Here is a 13,609-nt window from a genome sequence, read left to right on the forward strand (position 1 = left end):
TAGTTAGATACTACTACACTGTTGGAGATAGAAACACAAGCATTTAGTTAGATACTACTACACTGTTGGAGATAGAAACACAAGCATTTAGTTAGATACTACTACACTGTTGGAGATAGAAACACAAGCATTTAGTTAGATACTACTACACTGTTGGAGATAGAAACACAAGCATTTAGTTAGATACTACTACACTGTTGGAGATAGAAACACAAGCATTTAGTTAGATACTACTACACTGTTGGAGATAGAAACACAAGCATTTAGTTAGATACTACTACACTGTTGGAGCTAGAAACACAAGCATTTAGTTAGATACTACTACACTGTTGGAGCTAGAAACACAAGCATTTAGTTAGATATTACTGCACTGTTGGAGATAGAAACACAAGCATTTAGTTAGATATTACTGCACTGTTGGAGCTGGGAACACAAGCATTTAGTTAGATACTACTGCACTGTTGGAGATAGAAACACAAGCATTTAGTTAGATATTACTGCACTGTTGGAGCTGGGAACACAAGCATTTAGTTAGATACTACTGCACTGTTGGAGATAGAAACACAAGCATTTAGTTAGATATTACTGCACTGTTGGAGCTGGGAACACAAGCATTTAGTTAGATACTACTGCACTGTTGGAGCTAGAAACACAAGCATTTAGTTAGATATTACTGCACTGTTGGAGATAGAAACACAAGCATTTAGTTAGATATTACTGCACTGTTGGAGATAGAAACACAAGCATTTAGTTAGATATTACTGCACTGTTGGAGATAGAAACACAAGCATTTAGTTAGATATTACTGCACTGTTGGAGCTAGAAACACAAGCATTTAGTTAGATATTACTGCACTGTTGGAGCTGGGAACACAAGCATTTAGTTAGATACTACTGCACTGTTGGAGCTAGAAACACAAGCATTTAGTTAGATATTACTGCACTGTTGGAGATAGAAACACAAGCATTTAGTTAGATATTACTGCACTGTTGGAGATAGAAACACAAGCATTTAGTTAGATATTACTGCACTGTTGGAGATAGAAACACAAGCATTTAGTTAGATATTACTGCACTGTTGGAGCTGGGAACACAAGCATTTAGTTAGATACTACTGCACTGTTGGAGCTAGAAACACAAGCATTTAGTTAGATATTACTGCACTGTTGGAGATAGAAACACAACCATTTAGTTAGATATTACTGCACTGTTGGAGCTGGGAACACAAGCATTTAGTTAGATATTACTGCACTGTTGGAGCTAGAAACACAAGCATTTAGTTAGATATTACTGTACTGTTGGAGCTGGGAACACAAGCATTTAGTTAGATACTACTGTACTGTTGGAGCTGGGAACACAAGCATTTAGTTAGATACTACTGTACTGTTGGAGCTAGAAACACAAGCATTTAGTTAGATATTACTGCACTGTTGGAGCTAGAAACACAAGCATTTAGTTAGATATTACTGCACTGTTGGAGCTGGGAACACAAGCATTTAGTTAGATATTACTGCACTGTTGGAGCTGGGAACACAAGCATTTAGTTAGATATTACTGCACTGTTGGAGCTGGGAACACAAGCATTTAGTTAGATATTACTGCACTGTTGGAGATAGGAACACAAGCATTTAGTTAGATATTACTGCACTGTTGGAGCTGGGAACACAAGCATTTAGTTAGATATTACTGCACTGTTGGAGCAAAAAACACAAGCATTTAGTTAGATATTACTGCACTGTTGGAGCTAGAAACACAAGCATTTAGTTAGATATTACTGCACTGTTGGAGTTAGAAACACAAGCATTTAGTTAGATATTACTGCCCTGTTGGAGCAAAAAACACAAGCATTTAGTTAGATACTACTGCACTGTTGGAGCTAGAAACACAAGCATTTAGTTAGATATTACTGCACTGTTGGAGCTAGGAACACAAGCATTTAGTTAGATATTACTGCACTGTTGGAGCTAGAAACACAAGCATTTAGTTAGATATTACTGCACTGTTGGAGCTAGAAACACAAGCATTTAGTTAGATACTACTGCACTGTTGGAGCTAGAAACACAAGCATTTAGTTAGATATTACTGCACTGTTGGAGCTAGAAACACAAGCATTTAGTTAGATATTACTGCACTGTTGGAGCTAGAAACACAAGCATTTAGTTAGATACTACTGCACTGTTGGAGCTAGAAACACAAGCATTTAGTTAGATATTACTGCACTGTTGGAGCTAGAAACACAAGCATTTAGTTAGATACTACTGCCCTGTTGGAGCTAGAAACACAAGCATTTAGTTAGATATTACTGCACTGTTGGAGCTAGAAACACAAGCATTTAGTTAGATATTACTGCACTGTTGGAGCTAGAAACACAAGCATTTAGTTAGATACTACTGCACTGTTGGAGCAAAAAACACAAGCATTTAGTTAGATACTACTGCCCTGTTGGAGCAAAAAACACAAGCATTTAGTTAGATATTACTGCACTGTTGGAGCAAAAAACACAAGCATTTAGTTAGATACTACTGCACTGTTGGAGCAAAAAACACAAGCATTTAGTTAGATATTACTGCACTGTTGGAGCTAGAAACACAAGCATTTAGTTAGATATTACTGCACTGTTGGAGCAAAAAACACAAGCATTTAGTTAGATATTACTGCACTGTTGGAGCAAAAAACACAAGCATTTAGTTAGATATTACTGCACTGTTGGAGCAAAAAACACAAGCATTTAGTTAGATATTACTGCACTGTTGGAGCAAAAAACACAAGCATTTAGTTAGATATTACTGCACTGTTGGAGCAAAAAACACAAGCATTTAGTTAGATATTACTGCACTGTTGGAGCAAAAAACACAAGCATTTAGTTAGATATTACTGCACTGTTGGAGCTAGAAACACAAGCATTTAGTTAGATATTACTGCCCTGTTGGAGCTAGAAACACAAGCATTTAGTTAGATATTACTGCACTGTTGGAGCTAGAAACACAAGCATTTAGTTAGATATTACTGCACTGTTGGAGCAAAAAACACAAGCATTTAGTTAGATATTACTGCACTGTTGGAGCAAAAAACACAAGCATTTAGTTAGATATTACTGCACTGTTGGAGCTAGAAACACAAGCATTTAGTTAGATATTACTGCACTGTTGGAGCAAGAAACACAAGCATTTAGTTAGATACTACTGCACTGTTGGAGCAAAAAACACAAGCATTTAGTTAGATACTACTGCACTGTTGGAGCAAAAAACACAAGCATTTAGTTAGATATTACTGCACTGTTGGAGCAAAAAACACAAGCATTTAGTTAGATATTACTGCACTGTTGGAGCAAAAAACACAAGCATTTAGTTAGATATTACTGCACTGTTGGAGCAAAAAACACAAGCATTTAGTTAGATATTACTGCACTGTTGGAGCAAAAAACACAAGCATTTAGTTAGATATTACTGCACTGTTGGAGCAAAAAACACAAGCATTTAGTTAGATACTACTGCACTGTTGGAGCAAAAAACACAAGCATTTAGTTAGATATTACTGCACTGTTGGAGCAAAAAACACAAGCATTTAGTTAGATATTACTGCACTGTTGGAGCAAAAAACACAAGCATTTAGCTACACCCGCAATAACATCTGCTGAACAGGTGTATGTGACCAATAACATCTGCTGAACAGGTGTATGTGACCAATAACATCTGCTAACCATGTGTATGTGACCAATAACATCTGCTGAACACGTGACCAATAACATCTGATTTGATTCTGTGGTAGCGGAGCATCTCCATTGTTTGTGTCCAGTACGCGCGTTGAGCTTTGCAGACGAGTGACCAATTTTTCGTGTCCTGGGCGCCTCCCTTTCTCATCAACAGTTATCACATTGTATTGTGGATGCTATAACAGCAAGGGGTTATAAGCAGGGCTCACTCCATGGCTACATCTTAGGCAATGTTCAAGGGCATCTCCTCTTGTTTGGCATCCTCTCATACTTTTGAGGTCCTACTGACCAGACGTCCCTGTACCTTCATTGGCACGTCCTCAGTGTCGGGGCCTCTGGGGGTTGATACGTTTGGACTGTCTGGCTTCGGAGGGCCTCTGGTCATACCCCACTGTAGGATGTCTAAACTAATAATTGAAAGAGAACTTACGGTTTCTTGCTTAACCCTGGTTCTCTGATATTATGAGTGACCCATCTTACCACATTCCCCTACTCGCAAGAGTGTGAGGAAGTTCTACGTTTCTGTTTTCGCTAGGCCTGGTATTAACTGACTGACTGGCATCCTTTTAAAGCTACCTGGTTGAGGAGAAACCTCAGAATATAAAAGGGATTAAACATAAAGATTAGCCTTCTCAGCTTTGTTGACTTGGATGTGTGTGTGAGTATGTAATGAATTAATCTCTCTGTGTTTCAGCTGTTTGAGGTCCTTCACTTCCTAGCAGAGAACTTCATCTTCTCCTACATGGGCCTGGCTCTGTTCACCTTCCAGAACCATGTATTCAGCCCCATCTTCATCGCCGGGGCCTTCGTATCCTTTAACCCTGAACAGTGACTACTCTATAACTCCAGCACCTCCTCCCTGTTGCTTCCACACGGTCAGTCTAGGTAACAGTGACCTCCCTGCTGCTTCCACACGGTCAGTCTAGGTAACAGTGACCTCCCTGCTGCTTCCACACGGTCAGTCTAGGTAACAGTGAGCTCCCTGTTGCTTCCACACGGTCAGTCTAGGTAACAGTGACCTCCCTGCTGCTTCCACACGGTCAGTCTAGGTAACAGTGACCTCCCTGCTGCTTCCACACGGTCAGTCTAGGTAACAGTGACCTCCCTGCTGCTTCCACACGGTCAGTCTAGGTAACTGAGCTCCCTGCTGCTTCCACACGGTCAGTCTAGGTAACAGTGACCTCCCTGCTGCTTCCACACGGTCAGTCTAGGTAACAGTGACCTCCCTGCTGCTTCCACACGGTCAGTCTAGGTAACTGAGCTCCCTGCTGCTTCCACACGGTCAGTCTAGGTAACAGTGACCTCCCTGCTGCTTCCACACGGTCAGTCTAGGTAACAGTGACCTCCCTGCTGCTTCCACACGGTCAGTCTAGGTAACAGTGACCTCCCTGCTGCTTCCACACGGTCAGTCTAGGTAACAGTGACCTCCCTGCTGCTTCCACACGGTCAGTCTAGGTAACGCTAACAGAGAGCTGCTTTACAGACAGCGCTGAAGCAAATAATGCAATAGCCAGATATTGTGGCAGTATCAGGGAAGCTTTGATCAGTTATACTGTTTGTTGTCCAAGACTGTTTACATTGATACACTTCTCAGACAACCAGTATAACTGCTCCTCAAAGCTTCCCTAATACTTCCACAATATCTGCCTATTGTATTTTTTGCTTTAATGCGTTGATACACTTCCATTGTTTCTGTTTGGGTCAAAGTGGTTCTGATCCGCCTGGCGAGCCAGTGTTTAGACCTGCTCTGTCCCCTCCTACAGACTAGGCTTCATCTGGATTTATCCTGACCTCCAAAGCCCTTTAAATCACCTGTCTTCTATTTATCCTGACCTCCAAAGCCCTTTAAATCACCTGTCTTCTATTTATCCTGACCTCCAAAGCCCTTTAAATCACCTGACTGTGTCTTCTATCCTCCCTTCTTGTGTTTAGCTTTGTTTACCTCTAACGGCACCACCACACCACAGCCAGCACAGAGAGGATAAATAACACCCGTGCATGCTGGGACAGCAAAGGATGCTGCTCTTTAAAAGAGACAAAGGGGAATGGAAACACTGTGATTTAGAATGCCAGCCAACTAACTGTAAATCGTCATATTGGCATTGTTGCTTCAATAAACCTACCGAAGCCGTTCATGTTTGAGCCGATCGTTTTGTGCTGCCAGGTAATGGCTAGAGCATGAGGTTGATGTGTTTGATGTCTGGATGGCGATGTATTACATCCAGGTCAGAGGTTCCTGTCAGTCTGGATGGATGGATGGATGGTGATGTATTACATCCTGTCTGTCTGTCTGTCTGGATGGATGGTAATGTATTACATCCTGTCTGTCTGTCTGGATGGTGATGTATTACATCCTGTCAGTCTGTCTGGATGGATGGTGATGTATTACATCCTGTCTGGATGGATGGTGATGTATTACATCCTGTCTGGATGGATGGTGATGTATTACATCCTGTCTGGATGGATGGTGATGTATTACATCCTGTCTGGATGGATGGTGATGTATTACATCCTGTCTGGATGGATGGTGATGTATTACATCCTGTCTGGATGGATGGTGATGTATTACATCCTGTCTGGATGGATGGTGATGTATTACATCCTGTCTGGATGGATGGATGGATGGTGATGTATTACATCCTGTCTGTCTGTCTGGATGGATGGTAATGTATTACATCCTGTCTGTCTGTCTGGATGGTGATGTATTACATCCTGTCAGTCTGTCTGTCTGGATGGTGATGTATTACATCCTGTCAGTCTGTCTGGATGGATGGTGATATATTACATCCTGTCAGTCTGTCTGGATGGATGGTGATGTATTACATCCTGTCAGTCTGGATGGATGGATGGTGATGTATTACATCCTGTCAGTCTGTCTGGATGGATGGTGATGTATTACATCCTGTCAGTCTGTCTGGATGGATGGTGATGTATTACATCCTGTCAGTCTGTCTGGATGGTGATGTATTACATCCTGTCTGTCTGTCTGGATGGATGGTGATGTATTACATCCTGTCAGTCTGTCTGGATGGATGGTGATGTATTACATCCTGTCAGTCTGTCTGTCTGGATGGATGGTGATGTATTACATCCTGTCTGTCAGTCTGTCTGGATGGATGGTGATGTATTACATCCTGTCTGTCAGTCTGTCTGGATGGATGGTGATGTATTACATCCGGTCTGTCAGTCTCTCTGGATGGATGGTGATGTATTACATCCGGTCTGTCAGTCTGTCTGGATGGATGGTGATGTATTACATCCTGTCTGTCTGGATGGATGGTGATGTATTACATCCTGTCTGTCTGGATGGATGGTGATGTATTACATCCTGTCTGTCTGTCTGTCTGGATGGATGGTGATGTATTACATCCTGTCTGTCTGTCTGGATGGATGGATGGATGGTGATGTATTACATCCTGTCTGTCTGTCTGTCTGGATGGATGGTGATGTATTACATCCTGTCTGTCTGGATGGATGGATGGCGATGTATTACATCCAGTCTGTCTGTCTGGATGGATGGCGATGTATTACATCCTGTCTGTCTGTCTGGATGGATGGTGATGTATTACATCCTGTCTGTCTGTCTGGATGGATGGTGATGTATTACATCCTGTCTGTCTGTCTGGATGGATGGTGATGTATTACATCCTGTCAGTCTGTCTGTCTGTCTGGATGGATGGTGATGTATTACATCCTGTCAGTCTGTCTGTCTGTCTGTCTGGATGGTGATGTATTACATCCTGTCAGTCTGTCTGGATGGATGGATGGTGATGTATTACATCCTGTCTGGATGGATGGATGGTGATGTATTACATCCTGTCAGTCTGTCTGGATGGATGGTGATGTATTACATCCTGTCTGTCTGGATGGATGGTGATGTATTACATCCTGTCTGTCTGGATGGATGGTGATGTATTACATCCTGTCTGTCTGGATGGATGGTGATGTATTACATCCTGTCAGTCTGTCTGGATGGATGGTGATGTATTACATCCTGTCTGTCTGTCTGGATGGATGGATGGTGATGTATTACATCCTGTCTGTCTGGATGGTGATGTATTACATCCTGTCAGTCTGGATGGATGGTGATGTATTACATCCTGTCAGTCTGGATGGATGGTGATGTATTACATCCTGTCAGTCTGGATGGATGGTGATGTATTACATCCTGTCAGTCTGTCTGGATGGATGGTGATGTTTTACATCCTGTCAGTCTGTCTGGATGGATGGTGATGTATTACATCCTGTCAGTCTGTCTGGATGGATGGTGATGTATTACATCCTGTCAGTCTGTCTGGATGGATGGATGGTGATGTATTACATCCTGTCTGTCTGGATGGATGGTGATGTATTACATCCTGTCTGTCTGGATGGATGGTGATGTATTACATCCTGTCTGTCTGGATGGATGGTGATGTATTACATCCTGTCTGTCTGGATGGATGGTGATGTATTACATCCTGTCTGTCTGGATGGATGGATGGTGATGTATTACATCCTGTCAGTCTGTCTGGATGGATGGTGATATATTACATCCTGTCAGTCTGTCTGGATGGATGGTGATGTATTACATCCTGTCAGTCTGTCTGGATGGATGGTGATGTATTACATCCTGTCAGTCTGTCTGGATGGATGGATGGTGATGTATTACATCCTGTCAGTCTGTCTGGATGGATGGATGGTGATGTATTACATCCTGTCTGTCTGGATGGTGATGTATTACATCCTGTCAGTCTGGATGGATGGTGATGTATTACATCCTGTCAGTCTGGATGGATGGTGATGTATTACATCCTGTCAGTCTGGATGGATGGTGATGTTTTACATCCTGTCAGTCTGGATGGATGGTGATGTTTTACATCCTGTCAGTCTGTCTGGATGGATGGTGATGTATTACATCCTGTCAGTCTGTCTGGATGGATGGATGGTGATGTATTACATCCTGTCTGTCTGGATGGATGGTGATGTATTACATCCTGTCTGTCTGGATGGATGGTGATGTATTACATCCTGTCTGTCTGGATGGATGGTGATGTATTACATCCTGTCTGTCTGGATGGATGGTGATGTATTACATCCTGTCTGTCTGTCTGGATGGATGGTGATGTATTACATCCTGTCAGTCTGTCTGGATGGATGGTGATATATTACATCCTGTCAGTCTGTCTGGATGGATGGTGATGTATTACATCCTGTCAGTCTGTCTGGATGGATGGTGATGTATTACATCCTGTCAGTCTGTCTGGATGGATGGTGATGTATTACATCCTGTCAGTCTGTCTGGATGGATGGATGGTGATGTATTACATCCTGTCTGTCTGGATGGATGGTGATGTATTACATCCTGTCAGTCTGTCTGGATGGATGGTGATGTATTACATCCTGTCTGTCTGTCTGGATGGTGATGTATTACATCCTGTCAGTCTGTCTGGATGGATGGATGGTGATGTATTACATCCTGTCTGTCTGTCTGTCTGGATGGTGATGTATTACATCCTGTCAGTCTGTCTGGATGGTGATGTATTACATCCTGTCTGTCTGTCTGTCTGGATGGATGGTGATGTATTACATCCTGTCTGTCTGGATGGATGGTGATGTATTGGACGTGTCACTAATCCTTATGAAGGACGTCAGAAGAGTTACTGACCAGTCAGCAGCAGATAGGCCAGTTAAATAATTGAAGTGTTGCTTGATTATAAATTGTTTAAAGCTAATAGCAGTAGTGGGTAGGAGCCTAATATGTCAGTTTCCTATAACGATGTTTATCACCAGCGCTGGTAGTTGAGATGGTAATGCATTCACCTTTAGATTAGACGACCAGAGTTGGAATCGCAGACAGGATCATGATTTAGGAAGTCTCATAATGGGGCGCATACATTGATTTGGGGCGGCAGGTAGCCTAGTGGTTAGAGCGTTGGGCCGGTAACCAGCAGGTAGCCTAGTGGTTAGAGCAGGGAGCCTAGTGGTTAGAGCGTTGGGCCGGTAACCAGAAGGTAGCCTAGTGGTTAGAGCGTTGGGCCGGTAACCAGCAGGTAGGCTAGTGGTTAGAGCAGGTAGCCTAGTGGTTAGAGCGTTGGGCCGGTAACCAGCAGGTAGGCTAGTGGTTAGAGCGTTGGGCCGGTAACCAGCAGGTAGCCTAGTGGTTAGAGCGTTGGGCCGGTAACCAGCAGGTAGCCTAGTGGTTAGAGCGTTGGGCCAGGAACCAGCAGGTAGCCTAGTGGTTAGAGCGTTGGGCCGGTAACCAGCAGGTAGCCTAGTGGTTAGAGCGTTGGGCCAGTAACCAGCAGGTAGCCTAGTGGTTAGAGCGTTGGGCCAGTAACCAGCAGGTAGCCTAGTGGTTAGAGCGTTTGGCCGGTAGGCTAGTGGTTAGAGCGTTGGGCCAGTAACCAGCAGGTAGCCTAGTGGTTAGAGCGTTGGGCCGGTAACCAGCAGGTAGCCTAGTGGTTAGAGCGTTGGGCCGGTAACCAGCAGGTAGTCTAGTGGTTAGAGCAGGTAGCCTAGTGGTTAGAGCATTGGGCCGGTAACCAGCAGGTAGCCTAGTGGTTAGAGCGTTTGGCCGGTAGTCTAGTGGTTAAAGCGTTGGACCAGGAACCAGCATGTTGTCTAGTGGTTAGAGCGTTGGGCCAGGAACCAGCAGGTAGTCTAGTGGTTAGAGCTTTGGGCCCGGTAACCAGCAGGTAGCCTAGTGGTTAGAGCGTTGGGCCGGTAACCAGCAGGTAGCCTAGTGGTTAGAGCGTTGGGCCGGTAACCAGCAGGTAGCCTAGTGGTTAGAGCGTTGGGCCGGTAACCAGCAGGTAGCCTAGTGGTTAGAGCGTTGGGCCGGTAACCAGCAGGTAGCCTAGTGGTTAGAGCGTTGGGCCGGTAACCAGCAGGTAGCCTAGTGTTTAGAGCGTTGGGCCAGTAACCAGCAGGTAGTCTAGTGGTTAGAGCAGGTAGCCTAGTGGTTAGAGCATTGGGCCGGTAACCAGCAGGTAGCCTAGTGGTTAGAGCGTTTGGCCGGTAGTCTAGTGGTTAGAGCGTTGGGCCAGTAACCAGCAGGTAGCCTAGTGGTTAGAGCGTTGGGCCGGTAACCAGCAGGTAGCCTAGTGGTTAGAGCGTTGGGCCGGTAACCAGCAGGTAGTCTAGTGGTTAGAGCAGGTAGCCTAGTGGTTAGAGCATTGGGCCGGTAACCAGCAGGTAGCCTAGTGGTTAGAGCGTTTGGCCGGTAGTCTAGTGGTTAGAGCGTTGGGCCAGTAACCAGCAGGTAGTCTAGTGGTTAGAGCGTTGGGCCAGGAACCAGCAGGTAGTCTAGTGGTTAGAGCGTTGGGCCGGTAACCAGCAGGTAGCCTAGTGGTTAGAGCGTTGGGCCGGTAACCAGCAGGTAGCCTAGTGGTTAGAGCGTTGGGCCGGTAACCAGCAGGTAGCCTAGTGGTTAGAGCGTTGGGCCGGTAACCAGCAGGTAGCCTAGTGGTTAGAGCGTTGGGCCGGTAACCAGCAGGTAGCCTAGTGGTTAGAGCGTTGGGCCGGTAACCAGCAGGTAGCCTAGTGGTTAGAGCGTTGGGCCGGTAACCAGCAGGTAGTCTAGTGGTTAGAGCAGGTAGCCTAGTGGTTAGAGCATTGGGCCGGTAACCAGCAGGTAGCCTAGTGGTTAGAGCGTTGGGCGGTAACCAGCAGGTAGCCTAGTGGTTAGAGCAGGTAGCCTAGTGGTTAGAGCAGGTAGCCTAGTGGTTAGAGCAGGTAGCCTAGTGGTTAGAGCAGGTAGCCTAGTGGTTAGAGCAGGTAGCCTAGTGGTTAGAGCAGGTCGCCTAGTGGATAGAGCAAGTAGCCTAGTGGTTAGAGCGTTGGGCCGGTAACCAGCAGGTAGCCTAGTGGTTAGAGCGTTGGGCCGGTAACCAGCAGGTAGCCTAGTGGTTAGAGCGTTGGGCCGGTAACCAGCAGGTAGCCTAGTGGTTAGAGCAGGTAGCCTAGTGGTTAGAGCAGGTAGCCTAGTGGTTAGAGCATTGGGCCGGTATCCGATAGGTTGCTAGATCGAATCCCCGAGCTAACAAGGTATAAATCTGTCCCTGAACAAGGCAGTTAACCCACTGTTCCCAAGGTAAGCTGTCATTGTAAACAAGAATTGCACTGTCTGATTTACAGTAGGCTTTACAGCGAATGCATGCCATGCGTTTGTTTGAGGACGGCGTCCCACATCAAATATTTTTCCACCGGCACAGGTTTTATAAATTCACAAATAGCGATTAAATATTCACTTTTTGAATATCTTCCTCTGATTTGTCATCCAAAGGGTCCCAGCTATAACATGCAGTGTCGTTTTGTTAGATAAAATCCTTTATATCCCAAAAAGTCTGTTGGCGCCATCGATTTGAGTAATCCACTCGTTCAACATTCAGAGAAAGGAATAAAAAAATCTACCCATAAACTTTGTTTCAACAAGTTTAAAATATGTTTATATTTAATCCAGAGATACCCTAAAATGTAATCAAACTATAATATTTATTACGGAAACTGATTTTAGCAGGTCCTGTCTTCATGGCGCACGCCAACACGAATTTCCAAGACCGTGTTCCTGTACTAAAACTGATGTTTCTTATTCGTTTTTGAAGTTACAAGCCTGAAACCTTGAACATAGACTGCTGACACCCTGTGGAAGCCAAAGGAATTGCATCATGGGAGCTAGTTTTCAGTATGACCTTATACTTACCATTGTAACAGGATGGTCTCATCCCCTTTAAGAGTGGAGAGTGTTTCCATTCCCCTTTAAGAGTGGAGAGTGTTTCCATTCCCCTTTAAGAGTGGAGAGTGTTTCCATTCCCCTTTAAGAGTGGAGAGTGTTTCCATTCCCCTTTAAGAGTGGAGAGTGTTTCCATTCCCCTTTAAGAGTGGAGAGTGTTTCCATTCCCCTTTAAGAGTGGATAGTTCTGTCAGTGGTGGTGGTTCAAGGTAAATAGGGCTGTTGTTCACATTGTGGCAGAGTTTATGTCCTTTATGTATAACGACTTCTTTCCTCAACACTGTCCCGTCCGTCAGCTGGCCATCTTCATAGGCCGCGCCTCCAACATCTACCCCCTCTCCTTCCTGCTCAACCTGGGACGCAGACACAAGATCAGGGGCAGCTTACAGCACATGATGATGTTTGCAGGTACTGTGGTATAGGCCAATGATGTCTGTGGTGTAGGCCAATGACGTCTGTGGTGTAGACCAGTGACGTCTGTGGTGTAGGCCAATGACGTCTGTGGTGTAGGCCAGTGACGTCTGTGGTGTAGACCAGTGACGTCTGTGGTGTAGACCAGTGACGTCTGTGGTGTAGACCAGTGACGTCTGTGGTGTAGGCCAGTGACGTCTGTGGTGTAGGCCAGTGACGTCTGTGGTGTAGACCAGTGACGTCTGTGGTGTAGGCCAGTGACGTCTGTGGTGTAGGCCAGTGACGTCTGTGGTGTAGGCCAGTGACGTCTGTGGTGTAGGCCAGTGACGTCTGTGGTGTAGGCCAGTGACGTCTGTGGTGTAGGCCAGTGACGTCTGTGGTGTAGGCCAGTGACGTCTGTGGTGTAGGCCAGTGACGTCTGTGGTGTAGGCCAGTGACGTCTGTGGTGTAGGCCAGTGACGTCTGTGGTGTAGGCCAGTGACGTCTGTGGTGTAGGCCAGTGACGTCTGTGGTGTAGACCAATGATGGCTACATCTAGAGCTGCCCCCCCCCCCCCCCGAGAGGAAACAGTACAGTAGTCCCACTACATCTAGACCTGCCCACCCCCTGAGAGGAAACAGTATAGTAGCCCCACTACATCTAGACCTGCCCACCCCCTGAGAGGAAACAGTATAGTAGCCCCACTACATACAGTACCCCTGTATATAGCCTCGACATTGACTCTGTACCAGTACCCCTTGTATATAGCCTCCACATTGACTCTGTACCAGTACC

The 13,609-nt window shown here is 45.2% G+C and overlaps 1 protein-coding gene across 1 annotated transcript in view; it reads left to right on the forward strand.

The window, feature by feature from the left end:
- The window catches only part of slc9a7 (solute carrier family 9 member 7), a 110,714-nt gene that overhangs the window by 39,559 nt on the left and 57,546 nt on the right, over positions 1 to 13,609 (forward strand). The window contains exons 5-6 of the mRNA XM_065009977.1: positions 4,406 to 4,519; positions 12,721 to 12,832. Coding sequence (XP_064866049.1) covers positions 4,406 to 4,519; positions 12,721 to 12,832 — 226 coding nt within the window. The remainder of the gene's footprint in view (positions 1 to 4,405; positions 4,520 to 12,720; positions 12,833 to 13,609) is intronic.

The sequence above is a fragment of the Oncorhynchus nerka genome, linkage group LG25 (assembly GCF_034236695.1).
Source record: "Oncorhynchus nerka isolate Pitt River linkage group LG25, Oner_Uvic_2.0, whole genome shotgun sequence".
NCBI lineage: Eukaryota > Metazoa > Chordata > Actinopteri > Salmoniformes > Salmonidae > Oncorhynchus > Oncorhynchus nerka.